Source organism: Periplaneta americana, chromosome 6 (assembly GCF_040183065.1).
Source record: "Periplaneta americana isolate PAMFEO1 chromosome 6, P.americana_PAMFEO1_priV1, whole genome shotgun sequence".
Classification (NCBI taxonomy): Eukaryota; Metazoa; Arthropoda; class Insecta; order Blattodea; family Blattidae; genus Periplaneta; species Periplaneta americana.
In genome coordinates, this window is record NC_091122.1 from 116483411 (window position 1) to 116502820 (window position 19410).

Below are 19410 nucleotides of genomic sequence, written 5' to 3' on the forward strand. Positions count from 1 at the left end.
TGTGCATGATGTGTATTTATGGAGAGTTATGTTGTGTACTAGGATGAGTGTATGTGTAAGTGTAGTGTAGGGAATGAGGGAGGGAGAAGGGGAACCCCTGTGCCGGCATGTAGCCTACTCCTGTCGAATAGCAGCAAGGGGCCCACCAAGCTTGAAGTCCGATGGACAAATCACTATCAACAGTGACATATAGGCCTTCTCTTCATATGCACTGTGGAGTGATTTGAGATTTAACCCAGGCATATTGGTGCACAATCTAGTGATTAGAAGTTGTGCATCACCACCTACCCTAATCCTGAGGTAGAAATTTTACACGAAAATCTCTAACCCTGCCAAAAATCGAACCCAGGCCAGCTGTCTGGAGGCAGACACCCTACTACAGAGCTAACTTAACAAACGAGGCATGCTCAGTAAACTTAATTTTTAGGACTGTGTTAATAATCCTCTTATTTACGTAAGGAGAAAAGATACTGAAAATTTCAATTTTTTAATTTAAGACATACTAGTGTAATTTTTGGTTTATTTTGAACTCTCCTCAAACATTATGATTCTGATTTCACTTTTCACGAAAAAAAAAAATGGGCCCAGATTTGGATTTTTGTTCTAAAATGCAATGTTTTATAAAAGCTACATAACTCCACTTTTATTAAACACATTTGTTCCATTTTTTTTTTCAGCAGTTTATTCATAAAAGAATATCCTACAAATTCACTGGAGGAAATATGTTATTTAACATTTAGATATGAGAATTGAGATTTACACTTTTTACTTCCATAATTTTAAATTTGCAATTTTTTTATTTTCGTAACAGTTCCTGATAATAAGATTTCAACCAGAGGATTTATCTAGAATGTAATGGTAAATATCTGTAAAAACATTTCATTGCATTTAGCATTAATATTCGTCAAGATATGTTGATTTTAACATAATATGTAAGAGAATAGAGAATATAACTTACAGAAACAAGCAAATTAAGTTTCCATAGTAAAGAGCCAATGAACACCATGCTATTTGAAATGTGTCGCATACTGGGTCACTTATAGGGACATAAAATTAATTGGGCAACAAAGTAGATATACAAAGGAAACATTTTAAGGGATTTTATTGTTTTTGAAAAAAGAATACATTTTTCTCAAATTTCAGTATCCTCTTCCCTTAAAAATGTTATTTTTTATGTTACAGCCAAAGTTCGATAGTAACTTGGTGAAATGAACGAAAACTTCTAGCTTTGGCTACTAAAATCAGCCGATGTCTAAAATATAGACTAATTTGCGGGTGCTTGTGTAAAGGGGGTTAAGTATGAATTGGCCAAGATGGGATAAGTAGGCCTACAGTTATGAACTCTCCACAATTACTTCTTTCTTCTCTTAAAGAGGTTATGTCATTCTTCCATTGATGATGCAGTTACAGTGCTCCATGTGACAAAGGGGCTTTGTTTAGTACCAAAGGAGAGAATTTTAAATATCTTACAATTTGACTTAATCCCCCTTTTGCACGAGCACTTGCGAATTTATCATACAGCCAGAGACTAAGTTCAGCTCTGTCAACTCAAATAGGATAAAGTAAGGGAGGGAATGGGGGTAAGGGCAATGATTCTGACTTCTAGACGAGATAATCGATACATGCGAAGTTTACAACTGATCATTACCACTGCCACCGAGTTGGTGTGAGAAAATGTAATCCTATTGTGCCCACCACCACCACCACCACCACCATCCCTACTATCACCACCATTGATCTGGTGTGTGATAGCCTTTAAAATTCCAATTTCAAATTTAAGTGAGAAAAATGGTATTCAAAACAATAAATATACCAGAAATGTAATCAGTATACGAAATAAATATTTTTGATGCTATTGCAAATAGTCGATAATGTGAAGTATTTTCGTCTCGTTTCTGGAATTAATGTCGTGAAATAAAGGAAAACATACTGTCTGAGCGCAGTTCTGAAACCACTGCAGAAATGTGGCATGGAACCCGGTAAACTGTCCTATACTTGGTGAGTTTCTGAGTCATGTCTCCCTCACTTCCCATTTCCTCATACGGTGCAGTTTCAGAGCTGGCGCTCAGATTATAATAGTTTCATATACAGGTTTATTCTAAAAGATGGACCCAATTTCATTAATTTGTATTTCACGACATACAACTTGGACATGAACAGTCTACATACCGAATGAAAGAGGAAGCTCCAAAGTTTTGTTTTCCACTGTTTGGGCGGTGATAGTTGCATAAACGGGTGCTAAGGTACTCGCGCCAATAGGCAGGCATTTCGTGTCAGTTGTGACTACTATGCAGCATAAGGTTTTCTGCATTCTTGAGTTTGCATGAAGTGAGTCATCAGTTACAGTGCAGCGGGCGTTTTGTCTCTGATTCGGCATTGAACCACGAACTAGGAAAAGCATAAGCCATTGGTTTCAGCAATTTCAACAAAGTGGATGTCTCTGCAAAGGAAAAAGCCCGGGCCGACCGAGTGTACCTGGACATGTTGGAACAATGGCTTTTCCTCAAGTTACCGAAGATTCACAAGACTTCATTTTCCAACAGGATGGAGCTCCACCCCATTGGCACCATGATGTCCGAGGATTTTTAAATCAATCCCTTCCTCAATGATGGAAAGGCCGCATGGGAAATCAAGACCTGGCTTTACACTTTTGGCCACCGAGATCTCCTGATCTCACGCCATGTGATTTTTTTCTTGTGGGGCTATGTTAAAGAGGCTGTTTACGTCCCACCTCTACCAACAACTCTAGTCAAACTGCAGAACCGTGTCACTGCACAAGACATGCTTCTTCATGTGTGGGATGAGTTTGGCTACAGCTTAGATGTTTGCCGTGCAGCAGAGGGGGAACACGTTAAACATTTGTAACCTCTGTTAAAAAAAACTTTTGAAACTTCCTCTTTTTACTAGTATGTAGATTGTTCTTGTCCAATTTATACTTCATTAAATACAAATTAATGAAATTGGGTCCATCTTTTAGAATAACCTGTATTATGTTAATTTCTGTAAATAAATTTGGCTATTTATCAAACCTATGGAACTTTTTTATGAATATACATATATACATACATATACAGGGTGATTCACGAGGATTTACCGCCACTAATGGAGCTTATTTCCGAAAACATTCTGAGCAAAAACTGTCATATAAACATGTGTCCCAATCTCAATATTTTCAGAGTTACACTAATTTGAAGTTGTTAGTAAAATGCCGTTTTTCTTTAGTTTTAAGGGTAAAAGAATATTACAAATAGAGAATGAACTATTCAGAACTATCATTTCTTTAATTTGCTTGTATTCTGAAGCTAAAAATGTGTTAATTGCTTTGTACAGATTTTGTTTTTCAATTTTTAACTAAAAATTACATTATTCTAATGCACTTATCACAAAAATTGTTACAAATTATACGACTTTAGGAACTTGATTCTTTACAGTTTAATTATGCATCCTAATGTACAGTCTTGAAGAATTTACAAGAATGGCGTGATTAGTAACAATAATTATTGTGATATATGTGTATGTATAAGGTATGCATTGTTTATTTATTTGTAGAATTGCTTTGTTTATTTAGAAGCTATAAGATAATATTCTGAATATTAACCCCTTAACCAATCGTGCCTAACTTTGTAATATTAAGAGTCGCGAGAGGTGTTGCTGATACCCCAAGTATAATGGGTTCTTATGGGATATTTTTTAGTGAACAATTAAAATATCGCTCTTTTTTATTTATACAACTATATGAAATATTTTAATAGCTATCACAATGTTGTAATAAATGTACAGTAATGGTAATATTTTAATATTGATTCGCATGTAATATTCGAATGTCTATTCACCCCTAATCATAATATACTTTTACTTGTATCTTCCTTTCCAGACTGCTTTCTTGATTTTTCTGTACGCACAGTCACTACTTAACGTCTATTGTTATTATTTGTTATACAAGTTTGGTCAGTTTAGTCACTGTCACTATTTACAATAGGAGCATTGTTGTAACACTTCGTTACCTCACACCACTTAAACAGTTATTATCTCGAGTATGCGAATTCAGATTTCAGACATGTTTATGGTTATTCTTGCCTTACCAATAATTATGAAATAAGTTCAGAATACAATGACATGAATATGGTGTAAGGTCCAATTAACCTGAAGTATTTTTAAACAGATAAGTTAACCTATTTAATCCAGACTAGTTGAAATATAAAAAATTGTCAATAGCGACTTAAGCCAAGTGTCCATGCTACTCTATTATGTATTTGTATAATTACTATAACCTAGTTATTATAAACAGTGTAGTACTTATTACTTTAAAATAAATAAAACTGGACCTTATTGCTTACTGACATTATATAAACACAAGTAATAATGAATGTGTAGATAAAATGTTGATTCATGTCAACTTTAAGTGTCCTGTTTTTTTTATTTTGAAAATCTGGTCACCCTAGTGTTGACAACACCCTGCGTGACTACGTAAGGGTTAAGCAATGATAGCATGCTTTTGATAAGAGGAAATCTAAGTACTTGCCGAAAATAATACCCTATGACAACTTGTCCATTACAGTTGCCTTCATTGGTCGAATGATTATCATACTTGCTATTAGATATGAGTGTAATTGGTTCAACTCTAGTCAGTGGTGGTGAATTTTAAGGACAAAGTGTTAGCTTCATTGTCAGTTCTTCAGAAAATAGTTTTTACTATCGTTATAATGGTGTGTACAAATATATAACACATTTTAGTTTTCTTTCACGAAGTATTTCCCATCTTGAAAAAAATAAATAAAGTAAATAAAAATGAACTAGTTCTCTGTGGTCAAGCAGTTACCATGTTTGCCATTGAATGAGTTTCTGGTTTCAAATCTGACCAAAGCCAGTATTTTTTTTTAAGGATGATGGTAATCCTTTGCACGACTGCTTTCGAAAGGAAAGTAAATATACCATGTCCATGTTGTAAATTTATGACACACAAAAATGCGTCTCTGAATGACAGAACTTCAGGCATGATATATCAGCCACTTCTTGCTTAAGTTTCCTACTGCGCAAACAGATTTAGGCCTACGCATCTATCTGAATATCTATGATGCAGTGATGTCTGAAATTCGTCTCAGATTCCAGTATTGTAAAGGTTCTGAAAATTGTACAGAGTCAATAGCAGTTACGGAAGGAGCAGAACATTAATAACAATGTACGTTTAAGCAGCTACAAACTTCACCCTTTTTCTAATAATCTTCATAATTTGATATCATCAAATTGCTAATAGCCTACTTGACAAACGAAATGGAGACTCAAATCTTGTAAATGATTTTTTTTTTATTCTTCTTTTACCACTCTGTTGACCACTTTATTGCCCTGAATCCCTTCATCTTCTGGCATCTGTAAGCTTAACCAAATTTTGTTCACTCAGTATCATGATGACACTGCTTAATCCATGATCAATTTAGATTGCATCATTGGAAACTAAATATCTTTTAAAGATACATTAAGCCTACAATGAGAGAGTATTAAATTATCTTATTCATAAATAGTTTAGCAGTGTTGGATAACCTGTGGCATGATGTATTTCCTTCTTTTGGAAATCAGCCTAACAGGAGTAGACGTAGTGAAATAGTAAGTGAGCGCTTATATCTTTGGTTGCCACTCTGGAAACTGCTGGTGCCATGATATGTAATACAATTGATTTCAATACAGGAGCAAGATGGCAGGCAACGCCAGACCTGATGTTAACAGTGAAGGATGTGCAAAAAAGGAAACGAGGACGACCAAGAAAATACAATGTACCAATCACACGAGCATCTCATCCAGTTGCATCTCACGGTTCTACTACAGTGACCATAATAGAGGAATACATTCCTACGCCCCTAACCTCTCAGCACACATCTGTTCTGAATGCAGCATCAGCAAACCTTGAACGACCACAGACTTCTGCACCATATTCTTTGGTAGGGACTCCTCCTCTGGACTTGTTTGGCGCCTGCCCAAACGTTCGTGTTAAAAGACGTTTCATAACACCTGAACAGAAGCAGAGACAGTTAGAACTGGCCAGGGCCAGGAAGAAAAGATTTCGAGAGCGACTCAGGGAGAAAGCAATGTTACAACAAAGATCTTTACAAGAGGCAGATACAGGCAAGACGGATTCTGCCCACTAGATGTGATCTCGTGTGTCTGTTAGAATTATAGTGCAGATGGTAATCGATACAGATTTGTACAAAGTACGGACTTTTGTATTGAAAGTAATGTACAGTAAATTGCTTAATTCATAGTGATTGTGTAGAACATGATATGTGCAGGTATATAAAGTATATTTGTGCGTTCTTGTCATAGATACTTTAATATTTATAGAATAGCATGGTGGATCATGATTATAAATATATGTATTACGTGCTACTATATTATTGGTCTTTTAATATTAATATGAACATTGAGTACATAATTCATTTCAGGAAATCTGTAGAAATGAATGTATTCGTAATCCGTGACAAGAAAATAAGGAATTAAATCTGAAAACATGACATAACGTTTATATTTTGATAAATAACTCGTACTTTTTCTTTGTTTCTTTCTATCTTTTTTTTTACGTATTTCTTAATTGCTCATTTCTGTTTTTCTTCCTTCTTGTGCCCATTTATTTATTTTCTTTCTCAGTAGACATCCATGTATGCTATATATGGCTTCATGCTAACAAGGAAAATTTTAGAAATTCTTCTCTGCTGAAAGCAGAACCAATCCTTCTGTTACTGGTAAAATATGTAATATATATGTAAAATATATAATGTAAACAAAGAAGTAAGATCTGAGAATTTTCTCTTTTGGTACAGTGCAGGTTATTAGAGTATATTCAGTAACATGAAGAAATGAGGGTACTGTGATTTGGTGTGAATTCAGAAACAGTAGTAAATATTTAACTCTACACATCTACGTAGTAACACACTATTTTAGAGAAATAGGGACATAAAAAGTTAATATAATTTGTAAACATCTCTTAAAGAAATCTTTTTCCTATTGAGTCACGTGACTCATTTAGAATTTGGATGGAAAAAGTATCAATTAGATGAATACATTCTAATTGAATTCAATTCAGGCTGTGTGCACGATGGTGAACAATAAGCAATGAATAGTAGTAAGCTTGGAGTGACAAGTGATGTATAGTTTACATGGAGCACCTTTTCTTGAAGAGACCAATATGGTTCAGATACCAATCAATAAGAATTCTTTAATGAAGCAAATGTTTCATTCATTTATTATGCTACTGCCTGTGATTAGCATTAAGAGGAGCATTGGATATTTTGTGCGAAATGTGATATTTCGAAAATTTTAGATCTATTAAGACGTTTATACAGTGTATACTTTTTATCTTCCCATGCTCCATGCTGCACTGTATACTTCCACATCCACTGCATTTTCACATGTGTAGATTAATAAAATGTATGCATTGTACATACAGAATACCAAACTAAATCTTGAAAAAGTCTTAAATAATATATCTGAATGAATGCTTGTAAATAATTACCAGTACCGGTATGTAAATATTTACAAATTTATGTCTTGATCGTAGAATCTGTTATTATTTCGTGTCAGTGTTTTCTGTGACATTTTATTTGTTCATTACTCGTGTGCACTGTAAGTTATGAGGTGAAAATTGAACATTGATAATTTTCTACGTCGTTAATGGATCTACTTTCAGCCCCTTAAATGAGTGTAAATGTGTACGACTTTGCAGTAAGATAACCCAAAAACAGTAACATGAAAGAAATATATCCCATTTACGCTTAGTCTCCTTGTTGTTTTCCTTGATAGTTCTACACTCAGTCAAAGTTGCTGCTACCACAGGCTAGGATAGGTGCCAGACATTGATTTTTTAAGCCACCGGTCTTCAACATATGGCCATGAGCTACAGGTGCCCCCTGGAGCCTTTGTCATGGCATACTGGCCATTTTGAAAAAATAACTACTTAACATTAAAACGCGATTAATTAATTTAATGAAGAAAATATGGTCTCCTTAACTTTTTTTACAATGTCAATAGGAAACTTGGCAATGTTTTTCCTTGCCCAACTTGTCGATGTTGACATCAATGTTGGAAGTCTCTGTGCACAGAGTATTCTCGAGATGTTGGTCTGTAATTAGGATTCTTCTTAGACTTCACATGCTTCATTCTAAAAAATAACTACTCACATCACTAAAAAAGCACATATCTTCAAAGCATGCTGGTAAAAATTAGGTTTGTGTCAGAAATGTGGTCTTTGTAAAATGTAAGCAAGGGCACATTGCATAATTTTTCTCTTAAAGAAGAGTTTGAAGTTAAGCAGCTGCATTTGTACTGAGCCTGGCATTTCAGCAGCATTGATAGTGAATGGCACTGAAAATAAATCTATAAAAGACTATTGGTTACGTAAATCACTAAATCTCTCTTTGATCTCACTTCACAACATTGGCTTTTTTTTTTTTTTTTTTTTTTTTTTTTTTTTTTTTTTTTTTTTTTTTTTTTTGCGAGTTATGCCTCAAAGTTTGAGCTTAGCCACAAAAGTTCAAAAGTTTTGATGTAACCAAAGAAAGTGTGCACCAGTTATCTTTGGATTACAGCCACGTATTTAAGTCATTCCAATGCAAAAAATGTCAGTCTCAAGTTTGTCATCCACTTTGGATCATTGAATGAATTGCTGTATTTCTCTCCTCAAGTCAAAGACTTTTAAGAACATTCCCTCTGCCCAACCAATGCACAATCATCGTGATCCACTTCACAACCTTTGGTCAGAAACCTTTGGAATTGATTCAGTCCTCTTGCCCCAATAAAGTTGACGACAGTCACAATAACTTTCATGACATTACCAAATCCAATAGTTTTCGTGTACAAATTTTCCTTGTAGATTAGACAGTGATAATGGGCAAAGTCTTTTCCTTCTAACCCCAGTTCTTTCCGTAACAGCATAACAAACTCTTTGTTCTTTCCCACCATAGCAGGGGCACTATCAGTTGTCATATCCTCGAGGTTGGTTAAGCTGAGATCTAAACACTGGAGCATTTTCTTGGCAGCTGCAAGCATATCAGTGTCTTTTGTCATTCTCTTTATAGGTGCAAGCACTATTAGTTCTTCTGCCACATTGAATTGTTGATCATTTCCACGTAAAAAGATAGCCAGTTGTGCTGTATCCTTCACATTTATGTTCTCATCTAAAGCAAGAGGATATGACGTAAATTCGGACGACTGTTTTTTTAAAGATATTCAGTGTCATTGTCAAATACTTTGACACATAGTACTACTACAGTTACTTTAGACAAACTCATTATTTGAACACAAAATTTCCCCAGCAGTGATGTGACACTCTTTCACAAACTCGCTGTCCAAGAAGGCTTTTGATTTTTAGCAATTTTTTTCAGCTATTACATAACTTTGAAGCACGCTTAGCTCTCTTCTCTCTGCCTCTTCCCTTACCTTTCTGGCATATAACAAAATATCGAGAACTTTAGAGATGTATCTAGAAGACATTAGACAGTACAGCAATCTACCTGTGACGTTAGTAATAGTACACCACTTGTCACACTACACTCAGATGAACTACTGCTTCAGCCGTCTATGTGCGATGTTAGTACGAGTACTTAAGTATCACTTATTGCTGGTAGGTGGCTGAAGAAGCATTTCTATTTCATATTTATTTTTATAGGATTTTATATGAAGTATCAAATGCACAGCATTCCTTGTGAATCTGGAAAGCATCTTGCAATTCTAAATACCACAGTATAACAGCTTAGTGGCCCATGGGTTTCATTGAAATTTTTAATGTGACCTATACTGTCTGAAAGGTTGAAGACTCCTAATTTAAGCATTGCCATGTTAACATGGATTGTGAGGGCTGTAATAGAGAGGGGTTTATTACTATCTTTTCCTTATTAATCTCTGCTAAACTCTTGTAGCTATCACTGACTGCACTATAACATCATTTCTGGACAACATTCCACCACTGAATTTAGACAATAGAAAATGGAGAATTAACATGGGTGCACTTGGTTTATGTTGTCAGTCTTGGTAAGGAAGAATTTGAATTCGTTTCAATTTTAGTGATTTAATGGCGGACAGTGTTGCCAGGTCTGGTGATATTTCGCATTGTTGGCTACTTTATTTTTCGTGAACTAATTTTTCTACCTCTCTCTCATGATGTAACGAGTCAAAAGTTCCAAAATATTGGAAGTAATATCCATTTAGGAAATTAAATACTTTTAAAACTTAAACTGAATAGGAACAAAATATTGCGCAAGCTTACATATACATTCTATAATTCGACTAGTATTCAGAGGATGACGGAAATTACATCGAAACTAGTCATTCAAGTAAAATAACATCATCATTTAAATATTAACACAGTGAAGTTGTTATTTAAATAACGTAATAGTTCATCAGTGATTGTAATTCGGAATTCATGTAGTGACAATATAATGAAGAACAGTTCTTAGTAATGCTGAGTAATCATTCTGACGGTTTTTAGGTAAAATTATTTATATGTGCAAACTTACGAATATGCTGGTTGTATAAAGGCACTGTTTGTCAATAAAGGACAGAATGTAAATTTATTTTTCTTTCCTTTTTTCTTATGAGCCTTGGATTTCCTCAGCTAGTTATGATCCATTTCTTATATTTTACCTCATCTTACGTTAATTTTTTTGTTTCCTGCAGGGTCTTCCCTCTATTGTTTACTAATTTTTGTATGGACTAGTTTATTTTTCAATTCTTCAAAATAATAAGATTGTAATAGGTTCATTGGAGCCTGGCATGTATAGTAAATGTTGAGGAAATTAATAAACCAAAAAGAACAAGATTTGACTGTACCATGAAAACCACAAGTATAGGCCTACTCTTTGTGGACAGAAATTCATGTCTCATAAAAATATTCTTGATGTAAACAAAGAATAGGAACAATCGTCTTTCTTCCACTTCAGGATTGCTGACAGACCAATCAAAGTATGCTTACATGGTGTACTCACAAGGAATGCTGACAAAATTAGAATTGCATTACTGGTACAGTCTCATATTGTTCAAATAATTACGGTACCGGTACCTAAAATATTGTATAATCGATTTTGTACTTCCAATTAATTTTACATTTCATTATTTTTTCTGTATGAATAATGATATATAAAACACGTTGCATTGGTTGACTGCAGCATTTCCAGTAGGTAAGAACATATTGCTCTGTTCATAGCTAAGAGAACGCAAACTGGCATCTTTTTGTGGCTGTAAAAGGTTCTAGTTGAAATGTTCTGTTAATGATTATAAATAAAAAACACGTATTTTACCCAACACTGTTGCTATTGTTACTGTTAAACATACTGCACAAATTTATGTGGATATCACTGGCTTTCACTCATTTGTTTACATCAGGAGCATACATATGTGACACGAACAGAAGACATTGGCCTGATATGTATTGTGTTACTCAGAAGATAACATTTGTTTGGTATTATATATCCGGGACAGATTGCGAGTAAGCTGAAATTAAGATTTAAATGTTGTTTCAGTCGACTTGTTTGATGAAAAAGAGCCCATTGGGACTGGCATTCCCAAGACTAAACAATCCTCCTCAAGTTTCATTTTTTTTGGTTAGTTATTTTTTATTGGAAAGTGCAGTGGCATATCAGAAAATATGGGAGAGGAAAACGCTCCCAAGTTCTGGTGATTTCGACGCCAATGACGATATGTATTTCTCTTCCTGATTATGCTAACTCTTCTGTCTTTCTACATTCCTCTCGTGCTCCCATGAAGCTGTGGAATGTGGGCAGGCTGCACTCGGCTACGCATACTTCTTGCCAGTGCGGCCACCTAGCAAGCAGTACTCTCCAAAAGCTCTCAGCCAAGCTGTAGAAGATATCCAAAATGGGAAATTCAACTCAATACGGGCTTGTGCTCGCCATCACGGTGTTCCCATGACAACACTGCATTACAGAGTAAAGCTTAAACTTAAACATAATGAGGTAAGAAGAACATAACTTCTGGCTTCGTATTTTGTTGGCATCAAATTCTAATATTAACTCTTCTGTAGCAGATCTTGTTTATAACTTACAATTACTGATCATTATACTTTTATTATTTCGTTTTTTAATATTCATTGTTGCTTTTGGGTTATAATATTTCCACATTTAGTTTTAAAGATGTGTTTTGTATTAAACACGAGTTTATATCGTCTTCACATTTTTACGATCGTTTCATCTAAGTAAGTTATGTCTGAATTTGAGAACAAAATATTTCATGCTTTTGACTGTTGAATCATCTCTCTAAAATACATAAAATTCATGTTTTAATATGACATGACTAATATGTCATTGCATTAAAAATATGTAGTGTTTTTCTGAACTCTACGAACTGGAAGAGCATGATCATATGGAATATTGGTACCTAAGTATACAGGGTGTAAGGAAAAAGTGAGCAAAATTTTAGGTATGGATTCCTCACATATATAGGAGAAAAAATGGTTATATGAACATGGGTTGGGAAATGTTTGATTTCTGAGTAGGGCTTGCAAGGATGATCACAGTGCACTCCAGTTCATTTGCTAGAATTATTTTCATGCATTCTGTTTACATTTCCTTACATGAACTGTTCAAAATATTCACCTCTTGCATAAATACAGACTGCAACTCGCCATCTCATTGAGATCCGAACATGTTCCCAAATTTCTGGCATAGTTTTTATTATTTGACAGCCTTGCAGAATCCGCTAATGGAGAGTTTCTTCATTTACCGCAGAAGTTGAATACACAAATTACTTGAAATGCTCACATAGAAAGCGGTGCAATGAGTTGAGACCTGGTGAGCGTGGAGGCCAAGCATGTTCAGATCTTGATGAGATGATGAGCTGCAGCCAGTGTTCAGGCAGGAGGTCGAAATGTTGAACAGTTCATCATCATAATAATAAGTCCAGCAAACAAATGTACTGGTGTGCACTATGATCATACTTGTAAGCCCTACTCATAAACCAAGTATTTCCGGACCCATGTTGATATAACCATTATTTCTCCTATATATGTGTGGAATCCATAACTGAAGTTTTTCCCACTTTTTTCGTTACACCCTGTACAAGTGTGTTGAGATAAGGAATCCAAGGATAGTGATGCTCAGATATTGGTAATACAGACGTAACATCGTAATTTTTCCTATGGTCAATGACTCTGTCAGTAAATTGGTCTACATAACTGGAACAAACCATTAGACAGAAAAAAAATCTGTATTATGAAAGACTTGGACATGTATGTATTACTTGTGGCAATAAATATTAAACGTTTATGTACGAGATACCTATTGTGAGTTACATGGATCTTGTTGCACTTACTATCATAGATTTCAAGGAGGTGTGTACAGCTCCTGGAATAACTTTGACAGTTTCCAGTAGTGTTGTGAAGCTGTACCTATCACCTTCACAGCGAAACTATTGAAAAGCCTATACAATTACCTTAGAATATTTAAGAATATTGGTGTAGTACTAATACTGATGCTAGCCACTGGCGTAGCTCAGGTGGTAGGCATATTTGTCTTTTGATAAGGAGCTGTGCTTGGGCGTGGGTTCGATTCCCGCTTGGACTGGTTGCCTGATGGGTTTTTCCGAGATTTTTCCCTACTGTGAAGTGAATGTCATGTAGTCACATGGCGAATCCTTGGCCTCATCTCACTAAATACTATCTTGCTATCACTAATTCCATGAGCACTAAATAATCTGGTAGTTGATATAGCGTCATTAAATAAGCAAACTACTACTCTTACTGCTGCTACAGATAAATGCATTTTCTTACAGTCTTATTACTGCAATTCGCAATTTCTAAGACTGCATACTCTTTCGCATAGATCTTTGTTGTTGGTTACTTCATTTCATTACTATTTCTTCTTCCTCATCCTCGTCTTTATTACTGTTGCTGTCACTGTTCTCCAAATAGATTATAGTCATTGACTTTTTCTTCCAGTTCCAGCACATTCTCTTACAGGCCACTTTCAATAATTCCCAAGTATGATTGACACCTTTCGTCCATTGATCCACTCATTAGTACCGTAACATCTTTAAGTTTAAATATTTTATTATTGTTCCAAGTTTCTTCTAATTGCATGAAGCAATAAAATTGTTCTAAATATGTGTTAACACACTACATGCATATATAATCTGTTTTTACATTTAATTGAGTCTTAAATACAATTAAAGTAAATTACACTGTATGCTTTATGGACTAAACTTAATTATTTCCACGTAATACAGACATAGCACACTACTGTACACTTACTGGTACATTTAAAAACATTCAGGATAAAGTTGCTTAACTTAGGTATTTAAAACGTGATAACAGATAATGTCATGTTTTTGCCACAATAATATATAAAATAAGTGGAGTAATTATTTGAATACCTAATGACCTCAAAAAAACTGTTACATCCATACTCTCAGCAGCTCTACTGTAGAGGAGAACAGTATTTCTCAGCCTTTTTGAGGATGAGAGCCTCCTTTTCCTTGCATTACAATAGTGCGGCCCCCTGGTCTAAGGTGTAAAGTAGAATGTACTGTAGATTATACAGGGTAATCCATTTGGGTATGTGTAAAATAAAAACACCATAAAACATTTACTAATGAACTTTATTTGTTGAAACTTTGTGCATACAGCACTTAAAAATGGGAATTCCTCTGAGCTCAACATGGCCCCCATTGCGCACCCTGCACAACTCGTAATGGTGATGCAATTCAGCCCATGTCCATTTTAAATAACAGGGTGATTTTTTGAAAAGCTTGAGTACGGTAATTTTTACTCTCAGATCATCAATGTTCCTGGGTGTCTGTGAATAGACAATGTCTTTAACAAAACCCTACACGAAGAAGTCAGGAGGGGTTCGATCTGGGGAGTTGGGGACCAAACCAAGAGATAGCTGCTTCTCGTACTGGGTTCCACCTGCGACCTCCTGTTTTTTTTTTTAACACAGAACCTGTTTCTACAAATGTTCGATACCACAACATTAACACTCTCAAATTTAGCATACCAAAGAACACATTGTGCCTGCTGTTGATTTGTAGTAGCCATTTTAATCATCTACGATTTTCATTTGTCCTTTCAGATTATGCATTGTTGATTGTCATATATGGAAACTCCCATCTTTTAATCATAATATAACCAGCAAGAAATTTTTCCTACTATCATAATAGCTTTATAATAATAAATTAATATTATCCATACCCAAACGGATCAGACTGTAGTATATGAAATTTGGTATCAATAAAAAAAAAATTAATTATGTTTTTATTTAATGCAAAATAGTCGGGTGTTTTAATTTTCATGGAATGACTTCTAATTTTTTTTTTTTTGTGGCCTCTCATTAAATGGTCTCATTGTGCATCACAATACTATTTGTCACAACATTCAAGATCGACGTTTTGAACAAGTACTATAAACAGTCTGGTACAATTTACTGTGCTAATGTGTAACTGCACAGTAATATTTCTTGTATTTATTGAAGTTAATAAAGTGAAATTATGTCTTATTAACTATAGTACAACTCAGAACCTCACAATGATATTATATTCAATTATGCAGTGATGAGGGTTTACTGTTCATGGTTCCTTATCTCAAAATATTTTGATATTTCCTAGAACACCTCAAAGTTTTGCAGAATTCAGAAATATCCTATAAAATTTAACAGTAGTTAATTTATTGGTAGTATTAGTAGGCTAGATACTTTTCAGATTTTTTTTCTGTATTTCCAAGTCTTGACGTGTAATTTTTTGAGTGTAAAGTTATTTTTGTGGATCTTTAAATATTGGCGAGTCAAACCGAAGGGACCGGCACTCTTACTGTCTTTTGGAACTACAGGCAAGCTGATTTCCAGCTTTCATGGGTACCGCAATATTCTTGCTGTCTCACTGCACAACAGTCTTACAAGTGATCTTTTGTGTAACTAGTGAATTATTTATTTAAGGAAATGGGGAAAATCTTACCTGGATTTCACAGCAGTTACTCAAAGTGTTCTCAATTATGTTCTATACACATGGTGCAGTGATGTATAAAATTCGGGGAGATTCGGTGGAGCTCATCCTCACTAATATTGCATATTGCAAGAACGAAACCTGTTTCTGGTCAATTATTAAATAATTTAACATCACAATGTTTTGATGATTGTGTAGTCTCTGGAAAGTGTGGCCGAAGCTTGTGTTAAGACGGCTTGTATGACTTCTAAAGTAGATACATTTCAACAAGGAAAATGCTTTGCTGTACCATGTAAAATGTTATGTTTTATTTAACGACGCTCGCAACTGCAGAGGTTATATCAGCGTCGCCGGATGTGCCGGAATTTTGTCCCGCAGGAGTTCTTTTACATGCCAGTAAATCTACTGACATGAGCCTGTCGCATTTAAGCACACTTAAATGCCATTGACCTGGCCCGGGATCGAACCCGCAACCTTGGGCATAGAAGGCCAGCGCTATACCAACTTGCCAACCAGGTCGACTTGTACCATGTATCTAACCATGTTTAAAAATACGCTTTTCTCAATAAAGTTCAGAAAGATGAGTAAGTGGGAGCGTGGTGCAGCAGTTAATAAGGAAAACTCATGTTTGTGTTTGGTCCGACCTTAAACTTAAATTGCTAGCATTCTTACCAAGCTGCATTGAGTTTTTTCAACTGCATGTGTAGAGTATCTCAGTACTTACACATTGCTTCAACACGTGTATAGGGTATAATGGAGGACATTTTGAGCATCTGCTCCGAAATTCAAATAAGATTTTCTACCTATTTCAGTCAATAAATAATTCACTAGTTACGCGAAATATCATTCACCAGATTAGTGCCTATAGACAGCAGGAGTGCCAATCTCCTAGGTTTGACTCCTCTGTATTTAAGATACACAACAAAAAATATTATTGAAATAGATTTTCAGTCATCCTTAGCAGTCTAGCAGTTATAGGCGTAATGTTAGCTGTTGGATCTGAGATTTGCAGATTTGAAGCGGCCATGGGTAGTGGATTGTAAAGGGTGATCGAATCCTTAGCATGGCTTCCTCTGGGAGGGAATGGGAACCACATGTCTTCCAATATAGTCAGCTGTATCAGATTTTGCCACTATTGCAATTTCAAATCTTCAGTCAATAACAAAATGTATATGCAAACAATACTCTAGTTCAAAAGAAGAAAATAGATAGATAAAGCAACAGAAAGCACAGATAGCAATGTTCTCCATGACACTGGCATTTAAAACAGTTGCACCAGATTTTATTAGACTGGAATTTCAAACTTTCCACCAATAATAATGAGCAGATATACCACTGAAGAAGGAAAGATAGCTAAATTGTTAGACTGAAAATATTTCCATAACTGAAATCAAGGACAGCAATGTTCTGTAAAACCCTCATAACCGTGACTTCGTCCACCACAAGTGTCATGTTTGTTGGAGTTGGGAATTTAACTCAGACTCCTTTACATGATAATCTCATGTGCCATCAAAGCACTGAAGAAATCATTCATATTACAATAGACAAAAAGGAAAACTTCCTGTATTTTAAGATGCTAATAGGTCTTGATAATTTAATTACTTATAAATATACCACTATCAAAATAATATGTATTGCTTACACATTGTGTCCGAGGAAGAACTGATAAAAAATAAAGAATCATAATTCTCTCTCAAACAGTTGCATTATTGTCTCGATGTTTACACATTTATTAAGAGAAACTCAGTAAGTTCTGTTGAATGCACTGGTAGCATGCTGTACACAAGTGCTTGCATGTGGAGAAAATGTAAAATATTTCTCATGCAGCATTTGTCAGTCTTGCTCCCAGAGTTATTACGAGATATGTGAATCTTCATTCAAGAATGTTTACTCCACAGGAGAAAGCACTGTGCATTTTTTGGCTGGCTTAAATGAAGTTGGTCAAGCATGTGCAACATTGTTTTCAAATGGAATGAGGTCAAAATCCCGCACCTTCAACAGCATCTTCCACAGGGACCAGCAATTTCGGGAGACAGGCAATGTTGAATCACAATGGGGAGAAAAAGCAAGGGAACCATGCATTACCTAGAATGATACCAACCAGATGCAGCTTCTTTTACAAGAAGCTCTAGGAAATCCATTCCTGTGGTGGCAAGACAATGCCGAAATTCACAATCCACAATGTCGTGCACAAACACTAGTGTCTTTGCTGTTAAAAACTGCAACTGCTTCATGTTATACTGTCCGAAGATCACCCCCAACTTAGGCAGTTTGCAGACGTGATACTGGAATATGCCGACAGCAGTGGCGTAGCCAGTGGGTGGGCCAAGGCCCATCCAAAAAATATGCGAAATTTGTGTTTTTTTATGGGAAATACTCAACATTAAAACTAAACCATGGATCCAGAACAATAGTTACAGTCGATAGCATTAAGGTAAGAAGTAAAAAATGTGTTCATTTTGAAGAATTTTAACTGTGTTGGGTTGGGCCAAAAAAAAATTGTTTGGCAGCAATAAAAAGAAGGAAGCTGTGGAGGCTACTGAATTGTTACATCAGTTAGAAAAATTTGACATCTTATTTTATTTGGTATGTTTAGACTATATTCTTGCTCTTTCGCAAATTCATTATCGGAAGCACCTCAGTCTCCAAAAATGGATATTAGTAAATGTTCGTCCTTCATTAAGGCACTGATATAAAACTTTTAAAAGCTCTGCAATGAGGAAAAATTCGACAATCATGTCAAGCACAAGGCTTTGTAATCTAGCAATTCTATGCATTGAGAGAGACAAAGTTGGGATTTGTTGAAGGACCTATCATCAGCGATCGACAGATTCGTTGCTAGAAAATCTCGACAGCTCCAGTTCACCTTATGAAGTGTTTGTATAGATATGCCTTACGTGATTGTTTATCATAATTTTTCATGTTATTAAATAAGACTTCCGAGAATGAGTTTCAAGAGAGTTGACAGCAGCAGAATTGTCAGGAGATGGGTCAGGTACTTTCTAAACCCTGCATATCTGGCCCACCCAAAATAATTAGTCTGGCTACGCCACTGGCCAACAGTGACTACAGGTATGGTATCTTTCCATGGTAGCCTTTTGTGATGAGGCCACATTTCATGTCTGTAGCATAGGAAACAGACATAACTGCAGAGTTTGGAGAATTGAAAACTCAATGCCATAATTGAGTACCACCATGATAGTTCTAATGTAAATGTATGGTGCTGCCTGATGGAGACTGGCATAATTGGACTGTTCCTCTTTAATGAGCTCACAGATATTGGTAACACAAATCTGAATATTCTTTAAAATTACGCTATTTTGCAACTATAATCAAGAACATTTTCCAACAGGTCATAGCCTCTCTACACTATGCCAACAACAATATGTGCTCCTGTCTTTAATGAAATACTCTGTGGCTTCCATGATCGTCATACATGACTAGATTTCTTTGTGTGGGGTTTGTGAAGGATAAAGTGTG

At 35.4% G+C, this 19410-nt stretch overlaps 1 protein-coding gene across 8 annotated transcripts in view; it reads left to right on the plus strand.

Moving 5' to 3' along the window:
* The window catches only part of LOC138701658 (protein bric-a-brac 2-like), a 150272-nt gene that overhangs the window by 65095 nt on the left and 65767 nt on the right, over positions 1-19410 (plus strand). The window contains exon 5 of one of the 8 annotated variants that reach the window (XM_069828783.1): positions 11746-11954. The exons of 6 other annotated variants lie outside the window; for them this stretch is intronic. In XM_069828783.1, coding sequence (XP_069684884.1) covers positions 11746-11954 — 209 coding nt within the window. Of the gene's footprint in view, positions 1-5682; positions 8462-11745; positions 11955-19410 lie in introns of those variants that run through there. One more of the 8 variants, XM_069828777.1, reaches the window with a different exon arrangement.